The 13,768-nt window shown below is 37.0% G+C and overlaps 2 protein-coding genes across 2 annotated transcripts; one reads left to right on the top strand and one right to left on the bottom strand.

Moving 5' to 3' along the window:
* Window positions 1–100: 100 nt before the first annotated feature.
* Window positions 101–4,277, bottom strand: LOC146320898 (uncharacterized). The gene is made up of 5 exons (XM_084729356.1): window positions 4,116–4,277; window positions 2,883–3,170; window positions 1,978–2,067; window positions 1,720–1,742; window positions 101–196 (listed from the first exon to the last, which is right to left on the bottom strand). The coding sequence occupies exons 1-5, from the start codon at window positions 4,150–4,152 to the stop codon at window positions 101–103; spliced, it is 534 nt and encodes a 177-aa protein (XP_084585482.1). The 5' UTR covers window positions 4,153–4,277.
* A 151-nt stretch (window positions 4,278–4,428) lies between these two features.
* Window positions 4,429–13,427, top strand: imp4 (IMP U3 small nucleolar ribonucleoprotein 4). The gene is made up of 9 exons (XM_084729336.1): window positions 4,429–4,578; window positions 6,694–6,802; window positions 6,924–7,007; window positions 7,116–7,225; window positions 8,625–8,757; window positions 10,568–10,722; window positions 10,809–10,903; window positions 11,007–11,080; window positions 12,124–13,427. The coding sequence occupies exons 1-9, from the start codon at window positions 4,576–4,578 to the stop codon at window positions 12,234–12,236; spliced, it is 876 nt and encodes a 291-aa protein (XP_084585462.1). The 5' UTR covers window positions 4,429–4,575; the 3' UTR covers window positions 12,237–13,427.
* The last annotated feature ends 341 nt before the right edge of the window (window positions 13,428–13,768 follow it).

Genomic DNA, 13,768 nt, shown 5'->3' with positions numbered 1-13,768 from the left:
TTGTGAAACAACTTCACTGAAAAGTTAAGCATCACTCGTGTCATTGTGGTTTCTTCATGTTGAAGCCGTGCCGTGATCAGCCAGTTGATCATTTCCTTCATCAGTTCAGTTCAGAGAAACCTGCTGTGTTCTCATACTGTGGATCAGCCCGAGCTCTGGCCACAGTATCATAACCATCGTCAGGCTCCTTCGCTTCCTGAAGGAAGACAAGTGAAAGATGTTACACCAGTTGCTCTCAAGTACAACAGTGTACTGCTGCCACGCCCAGCAAAACAGATCAGTGTCATAACGTGAAAAGTTAAAGTTAAACACATCAAGATATTTTCATGTTATCACAACATAGAAACTTTATAATTATTAATTATTATAAAATGTTTTTGCTAAAACATAATAACTTCTATCATGTTATAACAATGTACTTTTCTTGTAAGAACAATATTTAGCTTCTTATATACATTATAACAAGATAAATACCATGGTTGGGAGGGTTACTTTAAAATGTATTCCAATTCCAGTTATTAATTCCCTGTTAAAAATGTAGTCAGTAATATAATCCAAGTATCACAATATTTAAGTAATGTAACTTGGTTACTTTCTGTTAGTTTTGGATTCAGGACAGTATAAAATCTGGGGAAATTATTTAACCTTAGATGGTGTTTTTAGGGCTGCAACTTCCTCAGTTAATCAGTTACTTGTTTGTACCATATTTTTTTCAGATCTTTCATTGTAATTATTATTTTCACTTTCAGTCAATCTGTCCACCAGTTTTTCCATTTATCAATCAGTTATTTGGTCCATCAAATGTCCGCAACCCAAAGATAATCAGTTTACCGTCAGAGAGGAGTAAAGAACCAGAAAATATTCACATTTAAGAAATCAGAGAATTTGGACCAAAATTATTCAAAACATCTTTGTTGTGCACAGTTTATAGATTGATTTTTAAGACAAAAAATGTTGAAATTTCCAGGTAGGATAACTTCTTTATTTTTAAATTCTAACCCAACTCATAATCCCCATTTGTACTAAATGTATCTGTAATCTGATTGTCTTTTTTATTTGTAGCTGTAATGGAATACAGTTACCTTTTTTGTAATCCTGTTACATATAATGTGTTACTCCCCAAGCCTGATAAATAGTATATTAGAGCTGCAATGATTAATTGATTAGTAAATTAATCGCAAACTATTTTGATAATCAATTAAGTGGTTTAAGTAATTTTTTCAGAAAAAAACACCAGAATTCTCTGATTTCAGCTTCTTCTTCTTCTTTTGGGTTGAGGACAAAACAAGACATCTGAGGACGTCATCTTGGACTTTGGGAAACACTGATCAACATTTGGATGTCTGTGTGTTCCACATGTTTGGACCTATTTTTTAAGATTGTGACAAGATTAATTAATCAATTAATGAAGAAAATGATCAACAGATTAATCGACAATGAAAATAATCATTAGCTGCAGCCCTATAATACACTGTAATAACAAGGAAAGTTTCTTATGATAACGTGATTGAAGTTTGTATGTTGTAATAATGTGAAAATATCTTAATGTGATGTGAAAAAACACCTCATAACATGAACTTTTCACATCATAACGTGACACTGTTCTTCTTTTTATTTATTTATTTTATTTATCTATTTATATCATTATGATGATAGAATTCTATTTGAAATGTTAAAACTTCAAATGTTTTGTTGCATGAAAAATGAGTAGTGTCTTACCTTACACATGCGTTTTGTTATTGCTGTGAGAGAAAGATGTGAGAGTTTAGTTAATATCTTCATAATGTGAACCTGAAGTCAAATCAGGTTGATTCAGCACTTCAAAGCCTTTTTTCCAGTCAGTCTACAGAGAGAAACATGCTGCCTGTTTGCTCTGTCTGTTATCTCACTGTTGGCTGTCTATCATGTTGATCATCTGACAGTCTGACATGAACTGTAAATGTGTGTATCAGTTGTTGCAGCAGCAGAATGACTCACCCCTTGCATAGACGTTGGTGAACATGGTCACCAGGGGCAGCAGAGGCAGCAGAATCCAGCGGATCAGACTCCAGATATAAGAAGCAGAGACTGCAAGGAGCGGGGCAAACAAATGTCAATGTGACTCAGGTGCTGACTGTGCAAAATATACAGAATATGATTGTTATTACAACATTTATATATGCAGGTTTACCTATGGTAATGATTTCTGAAGAACGTGATTAATCTGTTATACACTTCAGATGAAAACACGTGGTCAGCATGAATTTAAAGCTGCACTAATCAACATTTCATCATAATTTGGACACATAAAATGAAAAATTATAATGAAAGGTGTCGTTTGTAGTAGCAAACCCACAAAGAATTAGCTCCAGAGGCTTGAGCATCTTTCACATCAGTGTTTTGTTTTTCAGCTGTTTCAGATAAAAAAAATAAATCTGATAAACCTAATGAATGCAGCTGTACTTACTCCCACATATTTAGAGAGTGGCCAGAATAGTCAGTACAACTGGGATGGGACTAAAGAGCACACAGCTTGTGGCACTGTTTTCATGTAGGAACTACTTTCTCTCTGCTGTAGAATCTACCGGAACTACTTCTTTTTCTACTAGATGTAGTTCCTCCATGAAACTGCTCACAACAAGGTCTTTGGATTATTTTGAGTAATCGGGTCATGATTTTTGGAAAGAGACACTAGTTTTGAATTTTTTCGAATTTATTTTTGGTGGTTTGAGCACCACAAGCTGAGTGCCATGTGTATGTATTTTTTATGTGAACATATATTTTGAATTTTAGGGTGAAATGAGCCTTTAAAGATTAGCAAGATTTTGCACCCACTGTATAGGTAGATAGATGGATGGATACATAGATGGATGGATGGATGGATAGATGGATGGATGTCTTACATCTGTGAAAGTAGGCTTCAGCCAGCTTGATGATGGTGTCGTTGTTGGTCAGCAGACCACACCAGTACACTCCATCTCCGTGGTTCAGCTCCATCACCTCCACAGTGAAGGAGTGTGAGTCATGGCTCACCTTCAGCCTGCCTCCGTCCACTGAGCGCTCAGTGCGGCTGAAGGTGAAGCCGCTGCAGCAGTCAGCAGAGCTCTGCCTGCACCACACCCTCAGCAGCCTCTCATGCTGCGCTTCATAGGGACAGATCAGCTTCTCCCAGTACACTGCCTCACACACACCTGCACACACACACACACACACACACACACACCCAGAGTGGTCAGTAAATATGTATAACCTCCACCCAATACAATACAAAAGAGATATTCTTTAAGAATTTATTTATATATATGTAACTTATAAAATGTTTTGGTCTGCTTGCACTTTTTTTTTAATTTTTAAACTTGCTCTTGTCTCAGACAAAAATTAAAAAATCTGTTAAAAACATTCCAAATCAATACCTAAAAATACCTCAAATGTGCCTTTATATTCATCTTTGTTTTAAAATGTCTAATTCATCATTCTCAGTTCTCTTTAATGACTGAACAATGTGTTTAAAATCAGTACTTTTTTCAATTTAAATAGGATCACTTAGTCAACTAACAGAAAATTAATTGACCATTCATTTACATAAAATTGGATCAATGTACATCATTGCATTCAAGTCAAGACTGTATACACATTTAGGTAAAATGCAATGAAAAATTAATATATAATGATTAAATTTCTTAAACAGAATGAGAATTATGCAGCTCATCTGAATAAAACACAAATATTGAAAACTAGCACAGTTATACCTTGTCTTCAGTCTATCATCTTTTTTTAATAAGGTGAATGTTAAGGGGTAAATTATTCTAATTTGTACTTGTACGTTTACTTAAGTAAAAGATCGAAATACTTCCTTAATACTTCCTCTGCACTGGTAAGTGTTTTAAAAGGAACAAAGAGAAAAACTCATAACTTTCTAGCAAATCAGGAGACATGTTCATCTCTCACAATATGTCAACTTGCTTTGATTTAATACCAGTACATTTTGCTGTAGATTTCAGCAGTTACACACTGCTTAAAATTAATTTGAGCAAGTGCTACTTGTCTAAATAAAGCAGTAATAAAGTGTTTAAGCTCTGTAAAGGAACATCTGAATTGAAGCTCTCTCTCATGGTGAAGGTGTGTTGTACACTTACCTGCAGCTAAAAGTAGGATCAGAATGACAGGATACATAATCCAGGCAGTAACAGTGGCTCTTAAATTGATGTGATGGACTAAACAGGAAGAGAAGTTGCTTTTTTTAACTGTGACAGAGCTTCAGGAAATGTCTTCTAACACACACTGTTATCTGTCCTCATACTCTGATGGTGGTGTCATATTGTGTTATCTTGCTTAATAAGCTGTACACAGAAAGAGGCTTCACAATAACATGTTGGAAATGTGGATTTTATTTTTGGTGTCACTCTGAAGCTCAGCACTGCCAGCAGAGAGGGCCAAAATCTTAAATATCTCGTTTTTATATTAAAAAGTTAGGCAGTCAGTATCGAGCGCTTTCATTGGCTCCCGAGTCAGCCAATGAAGGGACTTCTTATACGCATGTCTTCCGGTCTCCATGTGAGTAGAGCTTGGCTGCTAGCTGCTAGCTGAAGAAACATCATGGTAAGCTGAAAAATGATTTAAAAGAAATTATGAACAGGAAGTTTTTTTTAAATAGTTTGATGTGGAACTTACGCTACCGACGTACGAAGTTTAATTATAGCAGCGTGTGTAACGTAGTACTGCTGATATCTCATGTTCTCACCGTGTTCTCATTGAATGTAAACACGACAGTGTTCTCCACAGCTGCATAAAGGTTCTTTGATCGGATATGTAATGTGTAATGACACGTTACCACAGCTAACCTTAGCTATGTTTACCTGGTGTAGTCGTCGAAATAGTGGGAGCAGAACAGACCAACTAACTGAGTAAAACTTAGGTCAGTCACGTTAAATCAATGTTGTCAGTATTTTCATGCGGTCTGTTCAGTAATAACACATATCTACAGTAAGAGGTGAGTAAAGGTGCATGTGCCTCCTCTACAGTAATTATACAGTATTTTCATATGGTCGGTTCCAACAGATCATCTATACTCTGCTCAGTTTTGTGGAAATTATATTATGAATATTTTTGACCAACCAGAAATATCCAAACTGATAACAAAGTCATTCAAATACTCAGTTCCACCCAAAACAAAATCCAAATCTGAAATACTCTTTTAAATATATAGGATATATGCATTCTACTACAATATATAAAAGACATAAATAATATAACAACAATAACAAATATGTACAGTAAGAAGTGTGTAAGTGTTTAACGGTTCATGTGCCTTGTCTACAATGTGTAACAACAATAAAAAATAAAACTATAATATGTAGGAAATATAAGATGAATAGAAATACAAGAATGGATCTAAGAATTATGTACAGAAATATGCATCAAGCTATAATCATATATAACAGTGTAATAACAATTCTGCATGTGATGATCTGATCACAAAAGGATCAATGAAAACCATGGTATATACAAACAAAATGCTGTGGCAGCATTTTAGAGTAAGGATCTTATTGATTAATCATTAATTGATTAATTGCCATGAAGAATTTAACTAATTAAAAATGTATTCATGGATATTTAATCAATAGTCATGGCAGTAACTGCACCTCATCTGACATTGTTTTGTCTGGCGGAGCCATTTGTTTCAAATGGTTAAAAGTAACTAAGTAAAGTAGTTTTTGCAATGAGTACTTTGTACTTTTACTTAAGTGTATTTCTGACAGCAGTACTTTTACTTGTAATTGATTCATATTTCAGCAGTGTAACAGTACTTGTGCTTGTGTTCAGATTTTCAGTACTCTTTGCACCACTGAAAAAGTCCAGGATGAAATCTGACACCACTGTCAGAGAGTCAGGCTCTTTGCGGGTCAGTTTGTTGAGTCTGTTGGCGTCCGCCACCCTCAGCCTGCTGCTCCAGCACGCAGCAGCATAGAGGACAGCACTGTCCACCACAGACTCATCAAACATCAACCCTTAACAATGTCCAGCAGATGTTGAAGGATCTCAGCTGTCTCAGAAAATAAGAGACAGCTATGGCCCTTCCTGTAGAGGGCGTCAGTGTTCTTCATTACAATGTAATGAATGATTTCTACCACTCTATGGAGTTATAAAGGAACAGTTCAGCCCCAAATCAAAAATACTTATTTCTCCTCTGGCCTGTAGTGCTGTTTATCCACTTAGACAGTTTTGGTGTGAGTTAACTTATTTTGGAGATATCAGTCACAGAGATGTCTTCCTTCTGTCAAATATAATGGGACTAAATAGCACTGAGCTTGTGGGGCTTGAAGCACCCAAAAATTTATTTGAAAAATTCAAAACCAGTGTGTCTTTCTGGAAATCATGACCCAGTTATTCAGACCTTGTGAGAAGTTTTATGTGAGAACCAATGTCTTCCTGCAGTAGAATCTATAGGAACTGCACATTTTCTACTAGAAAGAAAATAGTTCCTACATAAAACTGCTCACAACAAGATCTGCATCTCTCCAAAACTCACCAAGTCACACCAAAACTATCTAAACGGATGAACAGCACTACAAATAAGAGGAAAAATATGGAGTGTAAAATGAACACAAAATGTCACAACAATAGTTTTTGACGTTTCTATGTTCTTATCAGAATGACAGTAGTCTGTAGCATGCAGATGGTCAGGTTGATGTTGTTGGTGTGGTGTTCCTGCAGCTGCGTCGAGAGGTGAGACTGAGACGAGAGTACCTGTACAGGAAGGCTCAGGAGGACAGGCTCCGAACAATCGAGGAGAAGAAACAGAAGCTGAAGGGCGCACTTGATGGTAGGATGGCGTGATTTTTAAGTTCCACTGTTCATCCTGTCGTTTGAATGACACAGCAGTGTAAATGATCCCACCACAAATCCTCCTGATATAACCAACACAAGCTGCCTTTTCTCTGCAGAAAATCGTCTTCTTCCAACTGAGGTCCGCAAAGAGGCTCTGCAGCTGCAGAAACTTGTGGAGTACGACGATGGAGGGGCAGAAGGCTGGTGTTATTATATACTAATGATTCCCAATGTCCGGTCTGATAGCACCATCATATCCATATTCATCCCATTCTGTTTACTCATCAGTGTATTCATTGTCTGTGCAGGTGTTAGCTCACACATGGATGATGAGTATAAATGGGCTGGAGTTGAAGATCCTAAAGTGATGGTGACCACATCCAGAGACCCCAGCTCCAGACTCAAGATGTTTGCCAAGGTCAGACCATTTTCTCTGTCCTGCATGTCTCAGTGAGGACAGCAGGTGGACCAGTAACAGAGAGCCACATGAAACCTGAGCACAGAGAGAATGATGTCAACTAGCCACATGGTGGTCAACTCTGAGCTCATAGCTTTAGTTTCTCGAAACGGAGCAGTGACACTTAAAGGAACAGTTCACCCCAAAATCAAAAATCCATATTTTTCCTTCTGCCTGTAGTGCTATTCAGTCCCTCCAGGATTTCGTGGGCTGTTTTTTGTGATTGTCGTGGCTTACAATGTCTGATTTCATGGCAGCTTTTCTAAAAAAAATGCAATGGATGTTGCAGTGTTTTTAGGTATTTGAATGAAATTGCAGAAGCACGTGAAAATTGCAAAATAAAATTGTGGGGGGTTTTGTATAATTCATTAAAATCAAAGTGTTCCAGGGAGAACAAAACCAGTGTTCTCAGTTAACCTCACCAAAAAGGCTCAGGATTACATAAACAAAATATACTTAAATTGTAGATGAAAAAGTGCTCCAGGGGTTATTCCACAAAGAAGCAACATTTTTTAGAGCTCAAATTCAGTCAAAACAGCACAAAATTATAAAATAAAGGTGCACAGAGCATTGATAAATGTCAATTTCAATGACAGATGTTAAAATAAAAAAAATATAAATGCAAAAAATATAAATAATAAAACAAAACAACAACGATTGGTCAAATCTGCAGAAAAGTTGCAGAGTGTGGACAAAAGTGCAAAGGGATTGGTTGAGTTTGCGTGAGTTGTTTCGACCACAACATCTCAACTTCATGCAGGGACTGACTGTTTATCTATGTAGATGCAGAGATGTCTGCCTTCTCTCCAGTATAATGGTGGTAATGTATGAACTAGGTGACGCTCAGCTTGTGGTGCTCAAAGCACCAAAAATGCATTTGAATTCAAAAATTCAAAACTAGCATCTCTTTCCAAAAAATCATGACCCGGTTACTCTAGAAAATCCACAGGCCTTGTTGCAGGCAGTTTCATGTAGGAACTACTTTCTTTCTAGTAGAAAATAAAGTAGTTCCAGTAGATTCTAAAGTAGTTCCTACATTTAATATTAGTGCTTCATAGCTACAGGTACTGGTGGTGGCTGACACTGAGTTTAGCCACTGAGAGCAACTGCTGCAGGTTAAATACTGAACAAAATACTGAGACATCTGAGTTACCTGTTTCTTTTGTATAATTCCATTCCTGTCTTTGGTGGGCTCTGTCATGTTCTTCTGACATCTACTTTAGAGTCTAAACTACCTGAGCTAAGTACATGTCAGAGAAAAGAGCCAATTCCTTCCTTAAGATCCTTTTCTTTATTAAAACATTGTCAGAGGGGAGTAACAGGGAGCAGAGAGTAACTGTAACTACGTGACTTGTTCCAGGAGGTGAAGTTGATGTTCCCTGGAGCCCAGCGCATGAACAGAGGAAACCATGAGATCCCTGCACTTGTGCGAGCCTGCAAAGCCAACAACGTCACAGACCTCGTCATCGTGCACGAAACGAGAGGACAGCCAGGTACGCCTGTTCGCTCCAGGTCGCCAGCGAGTAGTCCCTCTAGCTGTGTCAATATGTGCTACCGGAAGTACATGAAGCAACCATCAACAAAGCTCAAGCTGTGTGCCTGTGTTCTCCTGCACACTCACTCTATGCTTTTGGTATAAAGTGTGTGTGAATCTGTTTACAGCTGCACACTATTTAATCTAATTGTGAAAAGAGGTGAAATAGCAGATCTTAGAAAACAAAAATAAGTCACTCATTCTTGAGAACTGGAACAAAACTGTGTTTTGAGGGGGTTTGATTTTGACTCTTTCTAATTATGCTGGAAAATATGTTTTAAAAGATCAAACTCTTGGCTATTATTTGCTGTTGTAACGGGTCAAGCTCCTAGTGATTGTATTTTTATGAAATGTTGACATTGCCTCTGTCAGATGGAAAATCTGACAGAGTTGACAAAATGTTCCATTTTTTCATTCGACAGCATGGTTGTAAAGAGCAGCCATTTTATTTTTAAAGCGTCTCAGAGTTCTCTTCATGCTAATCCAAATACACTTTGATTTAGAAGGACTACAGAGTTGAGACACATCTGATAGCAATATTATTTAATGAATGTATCAAAACATAGAATGTTCACCAGTGCTTGAGCAGTATTCTCACCTTTTTTAAACCAGGAAGTGAGTCAGAGGAGCGTAGAGTATAGTTAACCCTTTTTATGCCTGATTAAATCATATTTTTGTAAAAGTCTGATGGAGTTGACAGAAATCTCAGGAATGGCCACGGGAACTTTGAAGGGCCAACATTCTCATAACAAAATCTATTTTTAAACAAAGATTATATAACAGCACATTTTACATGTATGTTATCAGTAGGTATTGTTACTTTTAGAGTTTGAAGCTCTAAACACATTTTCAAATTCTTTGAAGTGGTGAATTCTTGTCTGAACTGTTTTCTGACACAGAGCAAGTTTAGAAATTAAAAAACAGAAAAGCAAACCAAAACATATTTCATATATTACATACATATAAATCCTTAAAAAATACATTTTAACCAAAAAATTGATTTGAGTGTTACATTTCTTTTGTTTTTTTGTTTTGATAGGATGTGATTTGTCCAGTTCTCAAGAATGGGTGATAATATATGTATACAATTAGTTTGTAATATAGAGTTAGGGCACTATCATTAAACATTAGAAAACAACATTTTTGGATCGCTATAAAGGGAGACTTATTCTAGTTACTAGTCCAGTAGCATGCTAACACACTGACTCAGTATGCTGAGCATAGTAAATACACTTGCTACATTGTGTGCTGGCACTAAAGTCTAGCTAACCCTAACCCTAATGCTAACACTTTTTAAATTACTGTACAAATTGAATTCCTCAAGGTACTGTGTGTAATTCAAATACACTATAATATGTACTATATTATAGTGCTGTATATGAAATATAGTTTACCTGCTCATTTTTGGGAGTTCATCATAATCTTTGAGGAGACAATGCTGAGAAAATAACTTTTTTTCCCTTGTCATTTTAGTCTCACAGGAGTAAAGTTGAAAAATAGAATAGAATAGAATTCTGTACTTCTATTTTTTTCATAAGTTTTCATGTTTGAAAAGTCCCAAAATGAACACTGTTAGCGGTCTGTTTCATTACTATAAGAAAATTACTTAAACCTTTGTTCCAAGATTTTTCATCCATATAACCGTGATTACTATAAATATTTTTTATGGTCCTCATTCTCAAATAGGCATCTATAGGTTTGTTCCAAACAACTTTTCATTGTACTTTTACAGTGACAATAATATCTTATCTGTTCCTGCATGTCTCCAGATGGCCTGGTGGTGTGCCACTTACCATTTGGCCCCACAGCTTATTTCACCCTTTACAACGTGGTAATGAGGCACGATGTTCCAGACATAGGCACCATGTCAGAGGCCTATCCCCACCTCATCTTCCACAACTTCACTTCACGACTCGGAAAGAGGGTGAGTGAGTGCCGGATCACGCGCCACACACATGCCACTGATAGTCTCTTGTTTGTGTGTACAATTAATAAATTCTGTTCGCGCAGGTATCGAATATCCTCAAGTATCTTTTTCCAGTGCCGAAGGAGGATAGCAGGCGTGTGATCACATTCGCCAACCAGGAGGACTTCATCGCTTTCAGGTCTGTGTGTGAAAGAACTCCGTCAATGTAAATGCCATACAAACTGCTTTATTTGAGATAAACAGTACTAAAAGTGATACATTGGCTGTTTTTTTAATTACAGACATCACACCTACAAGAAAACAGACCACAAGAACATTGAGCTGACAGAAGTAGGACCCAGGTTCGAAATGAAATGTAAGTATTGATCAATAAGAAGAGATGTTAAACCTTCAAGGTTCATCAGGACCTCAGTAGTCCAATACTGGACAGGCAGTGCTGGTCTCAGTCTCAGCATGCCTTTATTTTAAAGGGGTAGTTCAGATTATTTGAAGTAGGGATGCGTGATGTACTAAATGCAGTAGATGGCAGTCAGCACGCTCCCAGTTTGGAGAAGCAGCAGGAGTACCAGTGGAGGAAACCAAGCAATGTAACTGCTGTGGACAGGATCACTGCTTTACCTTGCTGTCAGACAGACCTTCTGATAGGAAGCTGCTGTTAATGTAAGCTTAGCATCACTCTCGCCAAACCCACCAGACTACTTAAGGAAAAAGTAATTTTACCGCACAGAACACAGGAGTTGCTGGTTTACAGCTGCTTCAAGTGAAGACCTTGTTTGTGTTGTTGTGTGACCTTGATGTTTTAAAAGGTTAGTTCAGATTCTCCAAAGTCACACAATAACACAAACTAACTGATCGATGGAGGCAACAGTAGACCAGGAACTCCTGTGCTCCGTGAGGTAAAGCAATTGTTTTGCCTGAAGGAGTTTGGTTGCTTTGGAGAGAGTGATATTTGGCTTACATAACAACATTTACTGTCAGAAAAGGCTGTGATGACAAATTAAAACAGTGAAAAGGTTCTATATATATAGTGTACACTTGAGTTTTTTAGGTGGCTGCTGACCCTGTCCATAGCTCAACATTACTTAACTTCCTACACTGGTGCTCCTGCTGCTTCTCCAAACTGGTGGTGTTCCAACTGCCATCTCCTGTAGGCAATACACTGACTTACACACTCCAAATAATCTCTTAAAGCCAAGCTAAACATGGTCCAGATCTATCAGAATTAAAATTCATATTGATTGTAGAGACGACAGGCTGAGGAAGAGAAATAAACAGTGTGGAATGAATAGTTGTGTTCTCAGAAAATTGTAATTTTGTGTTATTTCACTTGAATTCCTGTTTCTTTGCCACTTTTCTTTTTGGATGTGTAAAACATTGTACTCTTGTTCTTTCGTTTAGTGTACATGATCAAACTGGGCACCCTGGAGAATGAGAGCACCGCAGACGTGGAATGGCGTCACCACGCATATACACACACAGCCAAGAAAAGGAGGTTCCTCAGTGTGCAATAAGAACTGATACAGAAACTAATAAAGCAAAACCAAACTTGTCAAAAACATTTTGTATTATAAAACTGTTCAAATGTGGAGTTTATAAAATGAAAAGTGAGGACTTTTATTAGAGTAGCCTATTAAAGATGACATTAAGCAGTCCCTCCAAGATTTGACAGGCTGTTTTTGGGATTGTTGCGGCCTAAAATGTCTGATTTCACTGCAGCTTTTCTAAAAAATTGCAATGCATATTGCAGTGTTTTTAGGCATTTTTTGCAATGAAGTTGCAGGAGCACAAGAAAATTGCAAAATAAAGTTGCATTTTTTTTGTATAATTCATTAAAATCAAAGGCAACATGTTTGTGAAAAACAGTAATGATTGGTCAGATTTGCAGAAAAGTTGCAGAGTTTGGACAAAATTGCAAGGTTGCGCAGAATTCATGGGGATTGGTTGAATTTGTATGAATTGTTGCAATCGCAACTTTCTGGAGGGACTGATTAAGTATAATTAAAAGATCTTTTTCACAGCAGCCATTTTGACATGAAATAGTGCAGTGGTTCCCAAATTGGGGGTCGTGGAGCCACTGCAGGGGGGAGGTGCAGAAGACCAGGGGAGAAGTAAAAACTTGCATGAATAGGATCTATGTAGGGGAAATAAACAAACAAGAAATTGCATATTCTATCCTGCACATCTTATTTCACTAATATTCAGCTTTTGAATTCTTTTTTAATCAGTTCCATCCTCAGTTAATATTAATTATAATTAATTATTTTGGGTTGGGGTCAGGGGCTGGAACTTTTGTCGACTTCAGAAAGGCAGGCATGCTAGAAAAAGTTTGGGAACTACTGAAATAGTGAGATAAACAGGTGTTACAATGATACTAATTAAGGTTCCATTCCGTTCAGGTCAAACAGAGTCAGGCTGCTGCTGCTGTACATGTTAACTCAGTGGAAAGGCTCTGCTACACTAAATGGAATGGGACCTTTTAATAGTATCATTGTCAACACTTGTGCTTCCCCAGTTATTTCATAGAAATATGGCTGCCTTGAAAAAGGTCTCTTCAAATCAAGGGTTTCCTATAATCAGCAATGAACAACAACAAATTGAACCGTTTTTGACAAACTCGTTGGTTAACAGTGACCCAATGAACACTCTACAGAGGGTGTTATAACTGTTGTACTGTTTTGTAATAAAATGTATTTCTAAAGATCTGTATTGGCTCCTTTGTGTTTTTTTTCCCCTCATAGTGAAAAAGTTCATACTTACCCATATATGCTGCAAAGCATACTTAATTTGGAATCCTGACACCAACATGTTCCAAGATACTTTAATATTTGTTTCAACAGAACAGGGTCATTGCTTCTAATTAATTATTTGTAATGATTCTATTTATAATTTTGGTCCACATATGTTTTGCATCTGTGTCTTGTGTTTTTTATCTATATGTTTTTCTTAAAAACTGTTTATTACCAAACATTAAGTACAAAGGGGACAGTATACAACAGAGATATAAGAATACCCAGGGGTAAATTACAATACATTACATAAAAAT

This window comes from Lutjanus erythropterus, chromosome 10 (assembly GCF_056507025.1).
Source record: "Lutjanus erythropterus isolate fLutEry1 chromosome 10, fLutEry1.hap2, whole genome shotgun sequence".
NCBI classification, from domain to species: Eukaryota; Metazoa; Chordata; class Actinopteri; order Lutjaniformes; family Lutjanidae; genus Lutjanus; species Lutjanus erythropterus.
This window is presented reverse-complemented; position numbering and strand designations above follow the sequence as displayed.

What these genes read in the sequence shown, in the direction of transcription:
- LOC146320898 (XM_084729356.1), bottom strand. Translation starts at nt 4,152, where the DNA reads ATGTATCCTGTCATTCTGATCCTACTTTTAGCTGCAG. An exon ending in GATCCTACTTTTAGCTGCAG is followed by an intron (nt 3,171 to 4,115) that starts GTAAGTGTACAA and finishes GTGTGTGTGCAG; the next exon opens with GTGTGTGTGAGGCAGTGTAC. An exon ending in TAACAAAACGCATGTGTAAG is followed by an intron (nt 197 to 1,719) that starts GTAAGACACTAC and finishes GTCTTCCTTCAG; the next exon opens with GAAGCGAAGGAGCCTGACGA.
- imp4 (XM_084729336.1), top strand. An exon ending in GCTGAAGGGCGCACTTGATG is followed by an intron (nt 6,803 to 6,923) that starts GTAGGATGGCGT and finishes TTTTCTCTGCAG; the next exon opens with AAAATCGTCTTCTTCCAACT. An exon ending in CGACGATGGAGGGGCAGAAG is followed by an intron (nt 7,008 to 7,115) that starts GCTGGTGTTATT and finishes TTGTCTGTGCAG; the next exon opens with GTGTTAGCTCACACATGGAT.